At 39.2% G+C, this 17129-nt stretch overlaps 1 protein-coding gene across 4 annotated transcripts in view; it reads left to right on the forward strand.

The window, feature by feature from the left end:
* The window catches only part of kazna (kazrin, periplakin interacting protein a), a 134948-nt gene that overhangs the window by 86974 nt on the left and 30845 nt on the right, over positions 1-17129 (forward strand). For 3 of the 4 annotated variants that reach the window (XM_086068661.1, XM_086068662.1, XM_086068663.1), the window contains exon 4: positions 3705-3812. In XM_086068661.1, coding sequence (XP_085924787.1) covers positions 3705-3812 — 108 coding nt within the window. Of the gene's footprint in view, positions 1-3704; positions 3813-10198; positions 10433-17129 lie in introns of those variants that run through there. The other variant, XM_086068664.1, reaches the window with a different exon arrangement.

Consider the following 17129-nt stretch of genomic DNA (forward strand, 5'->3'; position numbering starts at 1 on the left):
GCTGCCTATCTGCAGATTGCAGACCGACTTGAAGAACGCGGGCAGCTCAGTGAAGGTCCCGGCAATAGCGCCTATTCAGTCCTTAATCACCTCCACTAGTCATTAGGGCCTTCTTTTGTTCCACCCGCCGCTTTTTCCTGCAGATAAAATTTGCCTGGCACAGTAGTGAGAAGCGCTTTGGGAACACCACAAAAAAAAGTCACAGAGAAAATGAGGAAGGAGGAGAGGTGATGTCAGACGGCAGGATTCAAGGGGACAGACAGACCATGAGCACTTAAGTAATTCATTTCATTCATTCCCTTTAGGAGCCTCAAATGGGAGACATTTTATCTCAGAATCATGTCAAGTTCAGCTCATTGCAGCCGTGTCGACTTGATTTACCTTTAAATTAATGTTCTAACTTTGAACTCAGTGAGTGTTGCGCACTGGGAGCTATTGCAGGGATTTCAATATGAAGTACAACTTTTATTGAATCATTCTATATCTTAATAGCGCATCGGCGTCCCCTCACGGCTCGTTGTATGATTTCATTGATCATTTATAGTGTGCTTTTGTCATAATGTGAATTTGGAACCGAGTGAGCAATCGCTTTCCCGATGATCTGATTATCATAGTGTTCAAGGGCCCATAAAATACAGTGTATACACTGTGATGTTCAAAGGGAAGCACATTTACTAAGCAGAGAAAGACAAATGAATGCATACATAATATTTACATCAAGTTATGAATATTAACAGAGTAAGCATGGAAATAATTAAAATTCATTCTAACATTCGGGAATAGTCTGCCAGAAAAGACCACAATAATCACACCTACCCTTAGCTTAGCCTGTCAGCTCTGCACTGTCAAATATTAAAGTCAATTCTATACTTTGCTGCAATGGTTCGCTTGCATCTGCTTGTCATGAGCAGCAGTCAGTCACATGCTGTGTTGAAATACAGGAGACCATAATTCTTCTTCTTTGTTATATGTTGGAATGTCTCCGTTCTGACTGATTCTATCAAGGCTGTTCCGAAGCATGACAAGTAAAACCTAAGAGGATTATTGTTTTGTCAAAAAGGAGTCCTGGAGAGGGATCAATAATGAATCTATAATGTATATCACCCTAGAAGATTAACCAATAAACAACAACATAATCCTACCTTTGCAGTTTTTTTAAATACATTAATGGAGTGATTTTAAGTATGTTACACTCTTTCTTATATTCCTTACTTTATTCTGAAACGTTGTCTAACGGAAAAATATGTTTTTGTGTTGTCACTGTAAAGCAGATACAGTATCTACGCTTGAATGCTAAGCTTTGATTGGGAATATTGTAATACTGCTGCTGTTGGCATATTGGGAAGATAAGGGCTGCAACGAAACATAAGATGGAAGCAGAGGGGAAATTGTGTTCTTATTTCAAAGCCTTACTCGATTATCCCGCATGGGATTTATGGAACAGGTGTATGCAAATGTGTCGGGTGTCACATTCACTCAACGTAGCAGGCATTTGAATGCAAGCGGCTATAGCAGAAATCTTTCAATACATTTAGTGATCTGAAGAAAATGCTTGTGATTAAACAGGCTACATATATATATATATATATATATATATATATATATATATATAATGAATTTTGTTCATAGCATTATACCGCCTTTATTGTGTGAAGGCTGAATGCCTATGTTATTCCTATTTTTATACTCCCAACTTTTTTGACGAGCATCTACTTTCACATAACTCATCCGATTGACATAATTCCAATCTCAACATATTTTTAAAAAAATCACACCATGGGGTTAGTATTTTTCTCATTCCAAATATTCACGATTTTTCCCGAATTCAACATTTGTCACCCAAAAATTCTCCGTTTATCTCCAATGGCACATTCAATATTACACATGTACATAATTCACATTTTTGGGAATTTTAATCACTCAGCTTATTCAATTTACCTTGGGAGAGATTCTTTACATGCCAAAATTTCCCAGTGACCAACAATTTAATATTTTTTACTTAGAATGCCCACAACAAAATTCATATTCATTCACAATGACACATTCAACAAAACAGTCACATCTTTACATTTGACATTTCAATCGTTAAACTTTGTTTAACTGGAAACAATTTTCAAAATTTTGCACACCAAAAATTCCCATGTTTCCCATATTAGGATGTACTGTCCTCCATCAACATTACTTGACCAATTTAAAACATTCTGATTCAATGTTCAGAGCAATCATTCCTATTCACAAAATGTTCAAAAGCCCCAAATTCAAAATATTTACAGTTACCTCTCATATTCTAACATATTAATCCCTTTTCTTTTTATTGTGTATCATTCCATGTCATTCAAATCATCCCACATAATTCCATATAATTAAAGTCATTCCAAGTAATTTCACATCATTCCGCATACTACAATGGTGTTGTTGTTTTTTTCAAATTCAAATTCAAATCATTTTGAGTGTGTTCACATTTGAGTAAATATGTATTCGACCACTACCGGAAAAGCTTAAAATCAATCTTGAGAGTGCTAGGTTGAATTCATGAAAAAGATTTATGAACGCTGAACAATAGTTATAGCATATCATCATTTGCAGCATATCAAGATAAACCAAATGTCTGTTGAGTAACAAAAATTAATGGATGATCTTGTGGGCTGATATATTTGTCATATAGTCTGAGCAGCTGATGTGCTCAAAGCAATCACTTCAATCTGGACAGAGAAGCAAGGCTGTTATTTGTTGCTTAATAAAGTCCATTATTGCAAGCATGATGACTAATCTTGCGATAAAGGCAGACCGCCCCTTGAACCCATGCACCCCCCCCCCCCCAGACACATCAGTTTGTAATTACCACATATAGTTCAACCACTAATGGCTTCCTAAAAGCTAGGTAGTGGGTACTAATGGCAGTGTGATGAGCAATAGAGTAGTAGAGCGAAAGGAAGTGGATGTGTGTGTATTTTTATTTTTTTTAATTGGGAGTCACAGCATGCTTTGTAATAAATACATACTAAATGTATCGCTGCATGTCGTCACCACCATACAGCAAACAAGTGAGGATCCGTGTGTCAATAAAGCCTTCAATGGTTACTGTATAAGTAGTATGTATGCTCCTACTTTATTAAAATGTGATGTCCACTTTGACAAAAAATACACTCGGAATGGTCTTGCTCATTTTTATTTAGATGAACAACAAACGCTGACTGCGCTCGCTTGCAGTTTTGTGAACACTTTGGGGAGCTGGCCTGGAGCAATGCATTTGTTATGCTATCACTATATGCCACTGGTGGTTACCGAAAACGATATTAAAGCCACTGAACCTCATCAGAAGCAAATCAAAGTCGAGTCATAAAAATGCTAATATTTGCGTGACTGTGCTGAGTTTAGGCTGTTTTCCATGATGTTGCATTCATGGCCTGCAGTAATAGCTGAAGAAGCTTCTCGAGGGATAGCATAGTATGCGGAGTGAAATGTGTAGTGAGAGGAATGCTGTACTTTATAGGTGACTGGTGTAGTGTGATGCATGGTCCTATATGTCCTACTACAATGTTTTCTAATTGGTTGTTGATTATTCACATCATGAAGCAGTTAAGGAAAAATCTATTGCGAGCCATTGAGTCGAATCGGTATAAACTTTCATGTACAGCTGTAAATTATTTGAGCTTTTTAAGTTTTGCATGTTGAATTAAAATGTTTATTTGTTTTTGTTCCAGATACTTCTCTGCACACAAGGCAGAAGGCGCCCGCCACTGACCTGTGCTACATGAGTGAAATCAGCAGTCTGATGGACTTCAACTCTCCTGATGCCTCCCTGGACAAAGGTAATACCCAGCATAAGCCTAAATCCAAGCCAGGTGTACTGTACAAATAAACTATGAAACAGTTTGCACAGGTTAAAAATACTTTGTTCTTTCAGTCTGCATTTACTAGTCATGAAGTAAATTATTTATGAATCCAGGGGCCTCATGTACTAAAACTTGCGTGGCTTTCATACTAAAACACGGCGTACGTCCATATCCAGAAAACGTCGCACGCCTGAAAAAATCCAGTTGTACGAATCTGTGCGTACGTAATCCAAACACATTCCTTTCATACATCTCAATCAATGCGGAAATGTTAGATTACCAGACTCCTTCCCGTACACGCCCGTACATAAATATGCAAATTTGTATAAACAGGGCTTGCGGGTGGGAATGATTACGATACGATAATCACATTAGAAAGCATAAGGCACAAATGGAAAAAAAAAACGATGTGAGCTGGAGACGCTTGTAAACAAATAGAGGCCCGAAAAATTATGATTTTTGGGAGGCTGTCTTTGGAAGTCAATAACAACCTCCGTGATGAAAGTGCCGTCAGAGTATCTCAGCTGTCGCCGTTAGTGGCTGAATGCTGAAGGGGCATCAAATTGTGATCGTGGAGGCTTTAAATGTATTTTAATACAATAATATAAGACAACCCTCCGCCGCCGCTGATACCGGATGAATGGCGTGTTTCAGGAGCATCGATTTGATTGTGATCGTGTAAATCGTGGAGGAAGACGCGCACGACGCGCACAATCACCCTTCTCCGCGCGCCCCACAGTAACAATATTTCGTGGCATGTCTGCCGTTTGTGATCGGAAAACCTACCCCCCTACCCCATTTTCCATGAAACGTAGGCACATGTCGTCCGCCGTACACCCCCACGGCGACGATGAGGTCTTCAGCGCATGGATGCAGCCATCCACCGCCCCCTCCCGTGGTGTAAAATGAATCTGATATCTAAATATATTACATATATTTTTCCAGCGACCACCTGGCGAAAAGTCCATCCCTCGCAACCGCCCAGCATCACCTCTACGACTCGCCAACGGCTCCAAAGCAAGAAAAACTTGCGTACGCGAGACAAGGAGTAGCCGTGTTCCCGCGCTCATTTCATTCTTGATACATCCGAACTTGAGAGTAGACATTTTTGTGCGTACGCACCCTTCATACATGATGCCCCAGAAGAGCAGAAGCTGCTACAGCTGCAAAAAAAATTCATTTGCATCACTTTTAGTAATACTAGGCAGTCGTCTCAAAAATGTCGTCTGTCGTTTAGTGCACTGCTGAATTTCTTTAAAATACTTGAAAGAAACATTTTACTTTTAATACACTATACAAAGTCATTTATCTGATTTGTGTATGAACTGCAGTCTGCAAATATCTGCAACTGGTGCAACAGTCACTTTATTTCCATTGCTGCTGCAGTTTCAGAAATCAACCTCTTTGATGATTGAAGGTATATTGTTTAATAGGTCATTTTATATGTCATGATGGCATATTATTCATGTGCCAACATAATAGCGTCATACAGGAATAACTTTTTTTATTTTGGCCAATCAGTATTCATTGTATAAAATATGTATATTGCACATTGCACACCATTAGTGTGTAATAATATCTCACCGTGCACACGTTCACACTTTTGTATGCTTGTACATTATCACCTAATTTGCACCATAAGGGGAATTCAGATTTTTCATTTTTTTTTATAAAATGGAATAAAACTGACAGTGGTACATTAATAAAATAATCTCTGAAAATAAATCTTCTCTTTTAGGCCCCATTGGCCTCCTATTTTTAATTTATTTTTTAAGAAACTAACATGCTCAAACAACAACAACAACCAATCAAGTCTTTTTTAATTTGTTGATGGTTTTAATTGGGCTTTCCCCCCAAGTTACTGTATTATGCTGTACTGTTATTTGTATGCATATTTAAAATAAATTATTACATAAAAAATACATAAGGTGTTATTGACAAATTGTAAATAATTCGCTGTGCACTTGCGAGCGCACATATAACCGGTCCCCGGTACACACCCGCATCCTCATGCTGATCAGGAGCTTTTTTGAAACTATGATTAGTGAAGTGACGCTACATTGAAATCTTGCTAGCACTTTTAATATTGCAAACTTCCCTTTTAACTCACAATGATTTAACCATTTTTTTTGGTTGATTTATGATTTTGCTTCTTTTGTTATTGGGATGGAATGAAATGCATCAGGGGAAAAGTTGGAAACAAGATGAATTGCATGCAATCATTTAAAATGTTCAAATGTCATTGCAACCTGTAAAACAACCACAGTACAAAGTGTCCATTTGTGTGTACATGCAATTGAAGGTGAAAACATAAAGTCTTCTACTAAAGAACTAATTAAGTGAATGTGGTATTGAAAAGTATTTTCAAAAACATCTTCACCCACAGGAGCCCCCTGAGCCACAGAAAGTGCACGTCAAATTGCCACCATGAACAATATCCAAGCATCTCCACTTTCCTTTCCATGCAAGTAATAGTCTCGCCAATATCCTCATACACGATGGCTTGATTTCGGCATTCTACTTCATATGCCGCTTACCTTGTAATTATGACCCTATGGACTGGCAAGAAAGACTTGTTGTTGATGTTGATGGTCACTTGGCAGTGTCTCCTCTTTGCTTGTGTGCCTCTTCAATGTCATCCTCTCGGTTAGTTTTAGGGGGGCTGTGTCAAAGGGATGAAAAAAATGAAATGAAACTGTAGTAAAACGCTCATCTATTGAAGCTATTGTTGGACCTAATGTATGGTGCTTTAAATGTATTGCATTGATTGGGAAGACGATCTTCGACATGAAAGATGAAAGGGAAAAAGCATGTTATATGGTTGTCAGTGACTACGTTTACATGCAGTTGATATTATGGTTAAGGTCAGAATTCCGGTTTCTGAAACAACCGAGGTAACACGTTTACATGCGTGGCGGAAAGAGTTACTCCCGTTTACATGCTCATTTGTGCTCGTTTGGATTAACCCGTTCGGACCGCCATGCACGGACAACGTAACTACGTAAATTGCGTCATTTCCGCTTTTAACTTACTATACGTTCAATAAAAGGCATTATATTTATGTCACTCACCACGCTAAGTAAAGTAGTCTGTTTCCTCCTCGTATCAGAAGTGTGGTTCTTTCCTGCGAGCGTCATGTTTGTTAACAATGGCTTAAATATTTCTGGTGGGTTACACGCCAGAAGCACGGACTTATATACTTGTATTTACTGTATGTGTATATGGACACAAACTGCGGCGTTTTCGCCGTAGAGACAAAATAACGTGAAAACGCAGCGGAGAAATCAATGTATTCAAGGGAGGCTCCTTTAGCAAGTAGGAGGGAGCTGCACATACAAGTCGTGACCACATAGACCAAGATTCCTTGCGAATCAAATCAGTGAAGAAGAATAGAAGACGACGAAGAAGAAAATAGCGAGCATGCGCACAGCGAAAAACATTGCCCCGATCGCATTGTCTTAAATGTCCGACTCATGTCATGCTATGTAGTTAGCTAGATTCCCTCCCCCGCAAAAATTAGTTCACAAAACGGTTTTATTTTTAGATATACCGGATCTACCTTGATGCCGACGCTCGGCTTCCTGTCCGGCTCGTGTAATTTCATCAGCTTCATGAAAATCCGCATGCGGCATCCGGAAAAAATTGGACGCTTGCGGAAACCTTCCGCACCGCATACGCACCGCACTGCAGCTGGTGTGAATAGACACTTAGACTCGCTTTCTATTCCTTGCGGCGGCCGTACGGAAAACGCACCGCGTCCGTTCCGCAGTCAGTGTGAATTGGGCGTTATTTGGGTTTTTTAAAAACCCCAAAAGAGCATATTCTATAATATAAATGTTGCCAATATTCCAGTTTTAAAGGGGTTATTGCCTTGCATTTGTGCCTGCAGGCCAGAAGAAGTTTCACTTTCAAAGCTATAGGTAATGTAGGCTTTCCGAAATTATTTCTTTTCTTTTTTTTTTTATGAATAGAAGAAGCCAAATGGTTTCATTTCAGCCTTGGGCAGGCAGTGCCTTCCTTGCCTTGTACACATTTGAGTTTTATGTCAAAACAAAAGACTTGTAGTTGACATTTTATTGCTGACCCACAATGCCCATTTATGTCCTTTGCCTGAGGAAACGTGAAGAGGTGCAGGGTGAGGCAGCGGTCGTGGGAGAGGAATGGACATCCCCAAGACTTGAATGTATCAAATCCCAGCGGTTATCCACCGGAAATCCCTTGTGGTGAAAAGTACATTGTGCAAGTTATGAAAGCAGGAGGAGTGAGGAGTGTGCTGACATGTACAACAAGTTTCTTGTCTCCGGTCATGCAGCGATTCACAAACTGCGCTGCCACAGAGAAACTAGCAGATCGACACGTTTTGCAGCAAAAATCTGTTGAGTATTTTGCTAACTATTGATCTTATTGGCTGCGATTGGCTGGCAACCACTTCAGGGTGAACCCCGCCTACTGCCCGAAGCCAGTTGGGATAGGGGACCCTTGTGAGGACAAGCAATTAAGAGAATGATCTTATTGGTGTTTGGAATTTTGCAGTGCAGAAAAAGCACTCACTCAGCTTGGGACATAAGTAACTTTATATTACACTATAAACCCCTGCTCGTAGTAATTATAGGGTTATTAGATGTACCAGAATTGTAGGGCACTTACAATATTTTATACAAGAAAATATTGTATCTGTTGCAAGCTTCGTAGAAAATAGTAATTGTATAAAATGTGATTAATCTCAATTATTTTTTATTTTTTTAAGGGGAACTCATGTCAGTGTTATTCATTTGGCCGCCTTTCAACAAATAACAATTTATAAATGTTTTGGTTCTCTTTAATTCACAAATAATCTAAATTACGGGAAATTGAGTGATTAATGAGTTAAAATAAATGTAATTGCTTGACTATTAAAACCCACAAGTCAAAGAACAATAACAATCCTGTTCATAAAGAAGCTGTGAATGAAAGTCGTTAGTGAACTCCACCAGACACCATGGCCAGCACATGAGTTAAGTAGTTTTCCATCCCACTGGGAGACATGATCAATTACACTATTACTGCTTTTCTCCAGTTTCTCCTTCTTGCAATTCTAAGATATTGAGTACAAGGCCAATGCACTTCAGATCCTTTAGAAACAATTTATTGCTGACTTTAAAACTGTAATTGTTACTCCTCTTAACATTGCTTTAACAACTTCTTTAAAAAAAACTAATTAAAACATAAATTTAAAAAAAGCTTTGAACCAAAAAATTATTGGTGTTCGTCTTACATTGTTGGATTTCACTGACACTATAAACATATGTGACCGTAACACCAAACCTCACATTCATCCAACTCATCCAGTCTCAGAATTTTCCAGCAACAGATGTGCTGCTTTTAACATGTTGACGAGGATGTTGTTTTAATAATGCAATATCACGATATTGCCGTGATCGTTACATCCTTAGTTCCCAGCTCAACGGCCTAGTGGTAGCGTGTCTGCCCTGAGACTGGGAGGTTGTGGGTTCAATCCCCGGCCGGGCTCATACCAAAGACTATGAAAATGGGACCCACTCACCAGATGCGTTCCGAGCGCGGCTCCTGGTGCTGCTCACCGCTCCCTCAGGGGATGGGTCAAATGCGGAGAAAGAAATTTGCCCCACTTAGGTACGTGTGACAAACAGTGGTACCTTAACTTTAACTATAGTCTGCCATTGTACCCACTGCTAGTGCATAGACATTTTAATATGCAGAACATAACTTTATTTGATGACATCATGCCTAATTATAACATTACTTGACCTCAATATAAATCAACATTATTGTCAACGTATCTTTTCTATAAATTGTGAAAAATAAAATTGCAAAGGGATTAAAGCAACTCTACTCATATTTGTGCTTTCACACACTGCATATTGACTGGTTTTATCCTTGTGGGGTGCACTTAGTGTGAAAATAAATAAAATAATAAATAAATAAAGCGGAATTGGAAAGTGGACTGGGTCGATACAGTCCAAAACAGAACTGCAAGATTGTTCTCGTCTAAGAAAGTGAGTTTTATTTGAACCCACCATAGGACGGCGACAGTCTGTTTACCACATCCTGTGCTCTAAATCGAGGCATTATTAGCATAATGTTTGTATGGACCCTGAGGCAAGTCAACAGCTGTCAGGCGTGTTGCTGAGTGGCCCGCCGTAGTAAGCACGCATTCACACTCACCTGTTTGCAAACCAACACCTTGACTTGGCTCCGCCCCTCATCTGTGTATCCGTGTCTCTGTGAGCGTGTTTGAGCAATATGGGAAAAAAGTGACGGCCCCACTGAGTTCAGTCCACTGTTTGAATAAGGGAGGAGGGGCCAGGGGCACTGTATGGCAGAAGCAGTGGGAGTCGCCGTAAACAGGTACACTAAAAGGGAAGTCCACGGCGGCAGCAGCACCTGGATATTGGATATTTCCTGGAGCCAAAGGAATGCTAATATAAGGGACTCGTGGTGGCTGTTAAATATATTTGTTTAAAAGAGGTTTTGTGCATTGTCAAAGGCTTCGGCAGTCTACTGACGGATCCTGGAATTTTTTGGAGAACTCCCCTCTCAGAAGGGGATGAAGTCAGACAGGGAGCAGACGAAGTGCGGTGAGTGTAAATGACTGGCGCAGCCGCCACGTTAGACTGGAGGATGAAGTGATGTTTTCAGTCCTCTTTTACTCGGGTTTGATATGCAGTGGGTCATTATTTTTCAGATCCACCAGCTTTTTCGCATTTCGAGTAACTCGCTCCTGTGTCCACAGGGGCTTTATCTGATGGTGAGTCTCCCATCTAGTCACCTGCTTAATGGTCGGGCCGTTGGGAGACTTTAACCTGCACTCACCTGAGTGGCGTTCCTTTAGTCTGAACTCGATCTTGATATGGAGTTCCAACCTTTAACCTACAAATTAAAATGACTGAACAGCACAGAGAAGATTGGAGTTTTGCACTAGCGTTCAAGGTTTTTTACGAGGTCACTCTAGAATTGTGTAAAGTGAAGTTTGTCCTCAAACAGTTTTTGTGTGTGTGTGTGGCCTCACTCTGCAAAAGGTCACTTTGTATGGTAAACACATTAGCTGTTGGCCCGCACATTTTCATTCAAACTACTGGTTACTGTTTTTATTCCTATTCAGAATAACCATGTTCATATGTTATGCTGTTTTCCCAACTTTCTTTTTCATTTGTCTTGCAGTGTTCTGGTCATTTATCTGTGCTTCAGTCTTGAAAAAATATATATTCATAACACAGAGTAGCAAAGCAACCCTGCTTGTCACAATTACCGAATAACATTTTTATTGAGACCTGCGAGCTTAACGTAAAGGTGTGGTTGTGACAATTAGTGCTTTCGCAGCAGAACAAACACCTGCAGGCTACGGATTGCTGTCTTTGTCCAACCACTCCAAGTGTGGTAATGCATTTGCAATTGTGCTCGATGACTCACCTTTTCTTCTCAGATTTCTGACAGCGTCTGTGATTTCCGCTTAGGTCAGCCGTTTGGCTATTTGGCCTTGCAAAGTAGAGCTGGACAACATTGAGGATCGGGTCATTATTGCCAGTAACAAAAGCAGCATTTTATGAAGCAGCCTAACGTAGAAGAATGATGTTTGATTTTCAGGTTAAAGCTAACTGCAAGACGTTTTATTTTCACTTTCACTGACACACAGAGAGTGTCAGCATTGTAGTGTTAACAGCTGAGTGAGCTTGTCGAGTAATTGCCTTCTTTTTCTTACTGTGCTGCAGGTGATGGCAGCAGGAAGCTCCCTCGGGTGTTGGTTACCTTCCTCTCGTTGTGGCTTGCTTAATTAGATTAGGAAGTAAGATCATCACTGGTCAAGTAACTCACGTTTATCTTGCGTAAGGGAACTTTCACTGTTGGAGTCTTTAGTTTGTTTGTGGACATGGCAAATAAACACCGGTGTGGAACAAACCAACGGTTCTGAAACGTCTTGTAAGAGGAGGTCCCGGTACAGCTCTGAATGCTAACTAGCATGATTCGCATGTGGTCTGAAAGCCATCCAACCTCAAGCCACTGAAATATGATAAATGTGAATATTCACATTGTGGCGTCTTGAGGATTAAGCATATTTGTTTTCCAACTTTTCTATTCTTCGACACAACATTTGCATAGTAGACCAGTGCAACAACATTAGCGATAGGTTTTGCGTCTAACAGGATGAAATGTTGCTTTACTGTTATGCTCCCACAACCCTAGAATTATTACATAACTACAGTTGTCATCTAAACAGAATAAACAGTTTACTTTAGCAAACATTACTTTGGTTTAGCGTGTTTGTGGTTCGATATTATACTCAATATTTCACACTCACTTTTATGCACTTGTGTGTCCGTTACAGCTGTACACGTGGAATTTTTTCATGTGAGCAGAAAGCAAACTGGAGGGGACGAACATTGTTTATAAACCCATCAACTGCTACATCATTTTGAGACAGCGGAATGATTTTGTAAGTGTACAGATGTGAGGATATTTTGGTTTCTCATCATAATGTTTCATTTGATTCAAAAACAAATTTTCTTTGGTTGACTGTCAATTTTAGACACTGACTCACTCAATTCTAGTAATTCCATAACCAGACCTATATTTCCTATTCAAACCTATCATTTTGGCATTTTTAGCAACATGATTGATATTCAGTTTTTATTTATGTGAGAATCATGCGCCCTCCTCCTCAGGCCAGATTATGAATAACTGCACCGTTATCCTCGGCTGCAAAGGTTATTTCTCTGCAATGCACTATGCAGATAGTGCTCACACCTGCACTGTCAGAAAAATATGAATCCCTTTAGCATCCCGTGTAAACTAATCTATTCGTATACATAATAGGATTAATCTGTCAAAAGGTATCCACATTCTTGGCTGGATTTGGTGCAAGTCTCATTGCAGGGATATCTTGCAGCAAAACAGACAGAATTGTTTCTTCTTTGCTCTGTATTTGACTCACACTCCTACATAAAAGTATCTGAAGACTACCGCTACCACTTTATTGCAAGATGCTTAACACCTGGGGTGAATATGACATTTTTAAAAGCTAAATGAAAAACATATTCTTACGGCCGCACCCGCTGCAATTAACTCTCTCACCATGTCTGGTCAAATAAAAGACACATTATACTCACAGAAACCATCTTCCCCAAAAAATACCATGAATTTCATGAATTGCCCAATATTGTGTTACTAAACATCCTTCAGATAAGCACACAGAGAGGAAACATTTTTCGCCTTATGTTCTGCTTAGTTTGTATCATAATGCCATTGTAGGTAGTGACAAACACTGGTTGCATTTCTCCCGTTGTATTTCAAAGAGTCCAAGCAACAGGGTATATTAATCTCAAACAACAAATGTATCCTCATGTCACAACTACAACCTCATTCCAGTTTCTTGGAAGCGCTGCTTAATCTGGCAAAGTAAATGATATCAAAGGATTACTTTTAATCCACAGTGCAGTCTAGAGCTCAGCCTTCAAAGAATTGTCCAAAGGCAAAATTAACTAGCAACCATTGACTCATTGTAAATTCATTTGTATAGAAATTTTAGACCCCCCCCCCCCCCCCCCAAGAACAAATTACATTTGTAATAGATACTCAAATAGATATGTTTAAACAAAGGAAATTGTGGAACAGAAATGCAGAACAGCAAAATGGTACGGCTACAGGCTCAGAGCTAAGTGCTCTTTACAGTCAAATGCAAAACTCTAATGCATAATCGCGTCCTGTTACACTTGCTACTTACATGTAACCAAATACATTTGCTTAAGAACTGTACTGTACTGGCACTTTAATTCAATTTTGACAAAAGGTGAGTATATAATTGAGGCCACTTTGTCCTGCTTTTAAAGGGACAGCAATGTGAAAAATCAATTTTTTGGAGCTTTTATCCATGTTAAAATGCTAATTCCTCACCAAAAACATCACCGAAGTGGGGTTTCCCTCCATTCGCCCCTCTAGGTCATTCTGCTCTCCACGCACCAGCCCCTCCCAACCTGAGAAAACAAGCTGTTGGCACTTTTTGACGTCATTAGGAGCTGATCCACCCCCGCACCACCTCTGAGGACTAAACACACGCCCACTTTCTCTGAGACCTCCATTGGATAGTGACAAAAGTAGCCTTTATCAGTAAACATTCTGTCCAAATGAATTCAAAGCAATAAATTTAACTTCACATTTGCAATGCCAAAGTGCAATGACAATAAAATCCCAGAAAGGGTTCTGGCTGTGTAAACAAGTTAAACTTTTTGTGCTATAGAACATAATTGAAGGAATGGTGTAGTGGTTAGCGTGCTTACCCTGTGAGCTGCAGGTCTCTTTTTTTTCTTTCTTTTTTCCCTCTTCTCCCCTCCTCCACCACTACGATTTATTGCGGCAAGGAGCCATTTTGTCTCAAATGTTTATTGAAGAATTGAACATCCATTCAATTTCCACATGTAAAGAAGACAACGGTTGTACTACATGGCTGGCCGGTCTTGGGTGGCCGCACAGCGCTCCTTGGCACACGTGGAGAGGCGGGGTTTTACTGAATCTTCCGCATTCGAAAAATAGCCAGCAAAATATCAAATATTTCATAAAAAAAATTATATCGCCATGGTGTCAAGGGTAATACATTATATAATCATTATATGCCTATAGTTAACTAGTTTAAATTCCATGATCTAATCCCTTTAAAATCTGTTACAGTCATCTGGCATTCTTAAGTTACTATAGTTAAATAAACCGTTCTCAAAGATTCCTGTATAGGACATATTTATCACTAAAGATTTGTCATATTTAATCATCAACTTAAAATTAGAACATTCTCCCATGTTCTGAGCTATCTAGTCTGTAAAATCCTGCTTGAGGATTTTCAAGCAAGTGACTCATCTCAATGCTTTTGCCGTGATTGATCAACATTGAATATTGTTTACCATTTTGACCGCTTTAATACTGTAATTCTTCTCCACTACATCCTGACTGCGGTCACACATTTGTCACTGTGAAAACTGTTGATAACTTTTGTAGCGTTTAATGATTTTATAAGCACATTTTAAATTGGCGAAATCTTCATTCATCTGTTTTTCTGAGACGTCCCTGGAAATCTGCCGAACAGTAAGTACGCCTTTGATGCTGTAATAGTTTGAACATGTTGCGAAAAAGTGGCCAAACCTTGTTGTGACGAACGTACATAACTAAATTGCACTTGCTCGACCAAAGTCTTCATGGTCAAACATAAATCGATCCATTCATCATGCCTGTCCCATGTACAACTCGAGGTAAATTGAGGCCTGACACAGCATGAACAAGATACACCTGCAAAAAAACAGCAATTTATTCTTCCTGTTTCTTTAGATCCTCCAAATTCCAAATAGATTTCCAACCCTGTTTTCATGTTATCTACCTCCAGCAATGCAAGTTGTAGACATTATAAATGATAGCATCAGCCGCCACGAGGCAAACAGAGATTGTTGTGGAATGTGAAGATTACAGCCTATCTTTTCCTCTGATCACTTGTCTGCTCACAGTCAAGTCGAGTGTCAATTTAACCCCACTCTCTCAAGTTCAGTCGTCATTGCTGCAAGGACTTGAAGCATGAAATAGTCTCGCTTCAAGGCACGCGGACGTCAGATGGTGAGATGTTAGACCTCTTGATCTGCCGAGTGACTGATGAGAGGGGAGCCAGTCATGTCCTGATCAACATTGTTAGAGGCCTTTGATGTGAAACATTGTATTCTGCTCAATTCATTTATGAGAGAGGGGGGTAGCAAAAGCTAAAAAATTAACTGCTCTTTTAATGACGTTCATATAAAAAATAAAAATAAAAGAGTGAAGTGCTACTCCTTTTTGTTTTTTTTATTATTATTTATAATACATTGACATATTTATATTCAACTGCTGAAGCATGGAGGTTTACACTAGGACTAATAATATACCATGTGATTTTTGTGTGTGTCTTACATCATATTAGAGTTGTGCTGTATGTAGTACAGAACTGTGATTTTCAAATTATATTTAAAATAACCCCACTTCTGATGTAGATTTCCTACTAAGTAGTTATACAGTATTTATGTTCAACAGTGAACGTTGATAATAAGTAGATGTTTTATTTCAGTAATACAGTATACAGTACTCCAACAATTAACTCGATACATGAATTCATCATATTTTTTCTTAAATCTGCGAATACACGGGTTCCAGACTGCAAATATGAAGGGGTTGACTGTAATTCGAATTTGTAATATCACCATTCACCACTAGATGGCAGGCGTGGCTTCACCATTCACCACTAGATGGCAGGCGTGGCTTATACTGCCCAATACTACAATGTGAGTAGGCCGAATAATTTTTGGGGCGGATTTGAAATTATATGCAGGACAAACATAGTACATCAATAAACTTGAAACAACTTTTGAGTGAATTGATTTTTGTGGGAAAAAATGCACAAAGTTGGTTTTCTGTTCAGTAGTGTTGTGCCTACCTTGAATGTTAATTCTTATGCTGGAGAGCCATTTTGCACTGGATAAAAAAACCACAAAAAAAACCCTTTGTTGTTGGTTTAGGATAGTGGATCTTTCATACATGCATTGAGAAATGTATTCTAAAAAATATATATATATTAAGAATTTTTTTTGCATGTATGCACATATTTTGTCCATATTTAAAGTGACATTTTTGTCTTACATCTGGTTAGGAAGTGTCAAACATGCTTAAAAACAGGTGCAGACCATAGATACTAGATACCCCCCGCCCCCGCCCCCCTCCCACATCCCATATATAAATAGCATTTCATTTCTAATTCAATACCTTTCTGTTTTTTTCACTATCATCTCCAGCGGATACCAAATATTACAGTTTGATTTCTGTAATTAAGTGCCCTGAGGCAAGTTGTTTTTTTTCTTCCATCTTTTCTCATTTTCATCAACTGTGACCCTTTCATTCCCTCCAGCGACACAGGGAGATTGTTCGGCTCATGAGAATTGACTCGCTAATCCTGCACCAAGCACCCGCAGTCGATCTGTGAAAGCCGCCTTCATCACTCACACCTGCTATCGTCATGAGCCACTGATGAATTTGCTATCAGCGCCTTGCAGTTTTTGGTGTAAATGTCGTATACAAATCCACTTTATAGTTTTTATAGAGGTCAAAATTCAGGCAGCTGTACTCATAGATTATTTTAACATTCTGTTCTTTTCCTCTACAATCTCTGCTGTTTCCAACCGAAAATTGATACAGAATTAAAGTAGAAGCTCACATGTTTGAATGCTTCTGAAGTTCTGCAATTGGTACAAATAGGCCTCACACAAGACTTCCAAAATTAAA

Source organism: Leptonotus elevatus, chromosome 2, assembly GCF_054856555.1.
Source record: "Leptonotus elevatus isolate MCC_2025b chromosome 2, RoL_Lele_1.0, whole genome shotgun sequence".
In the NCBI taxonomy this organism is placed as follows: domain Eukaryota; kingdom Metazoa; phylum Chordata; class Actinopteri; order Syngnathiformes; family Syngnathidae; genus Leptonotus; species Leptonotus elevatus.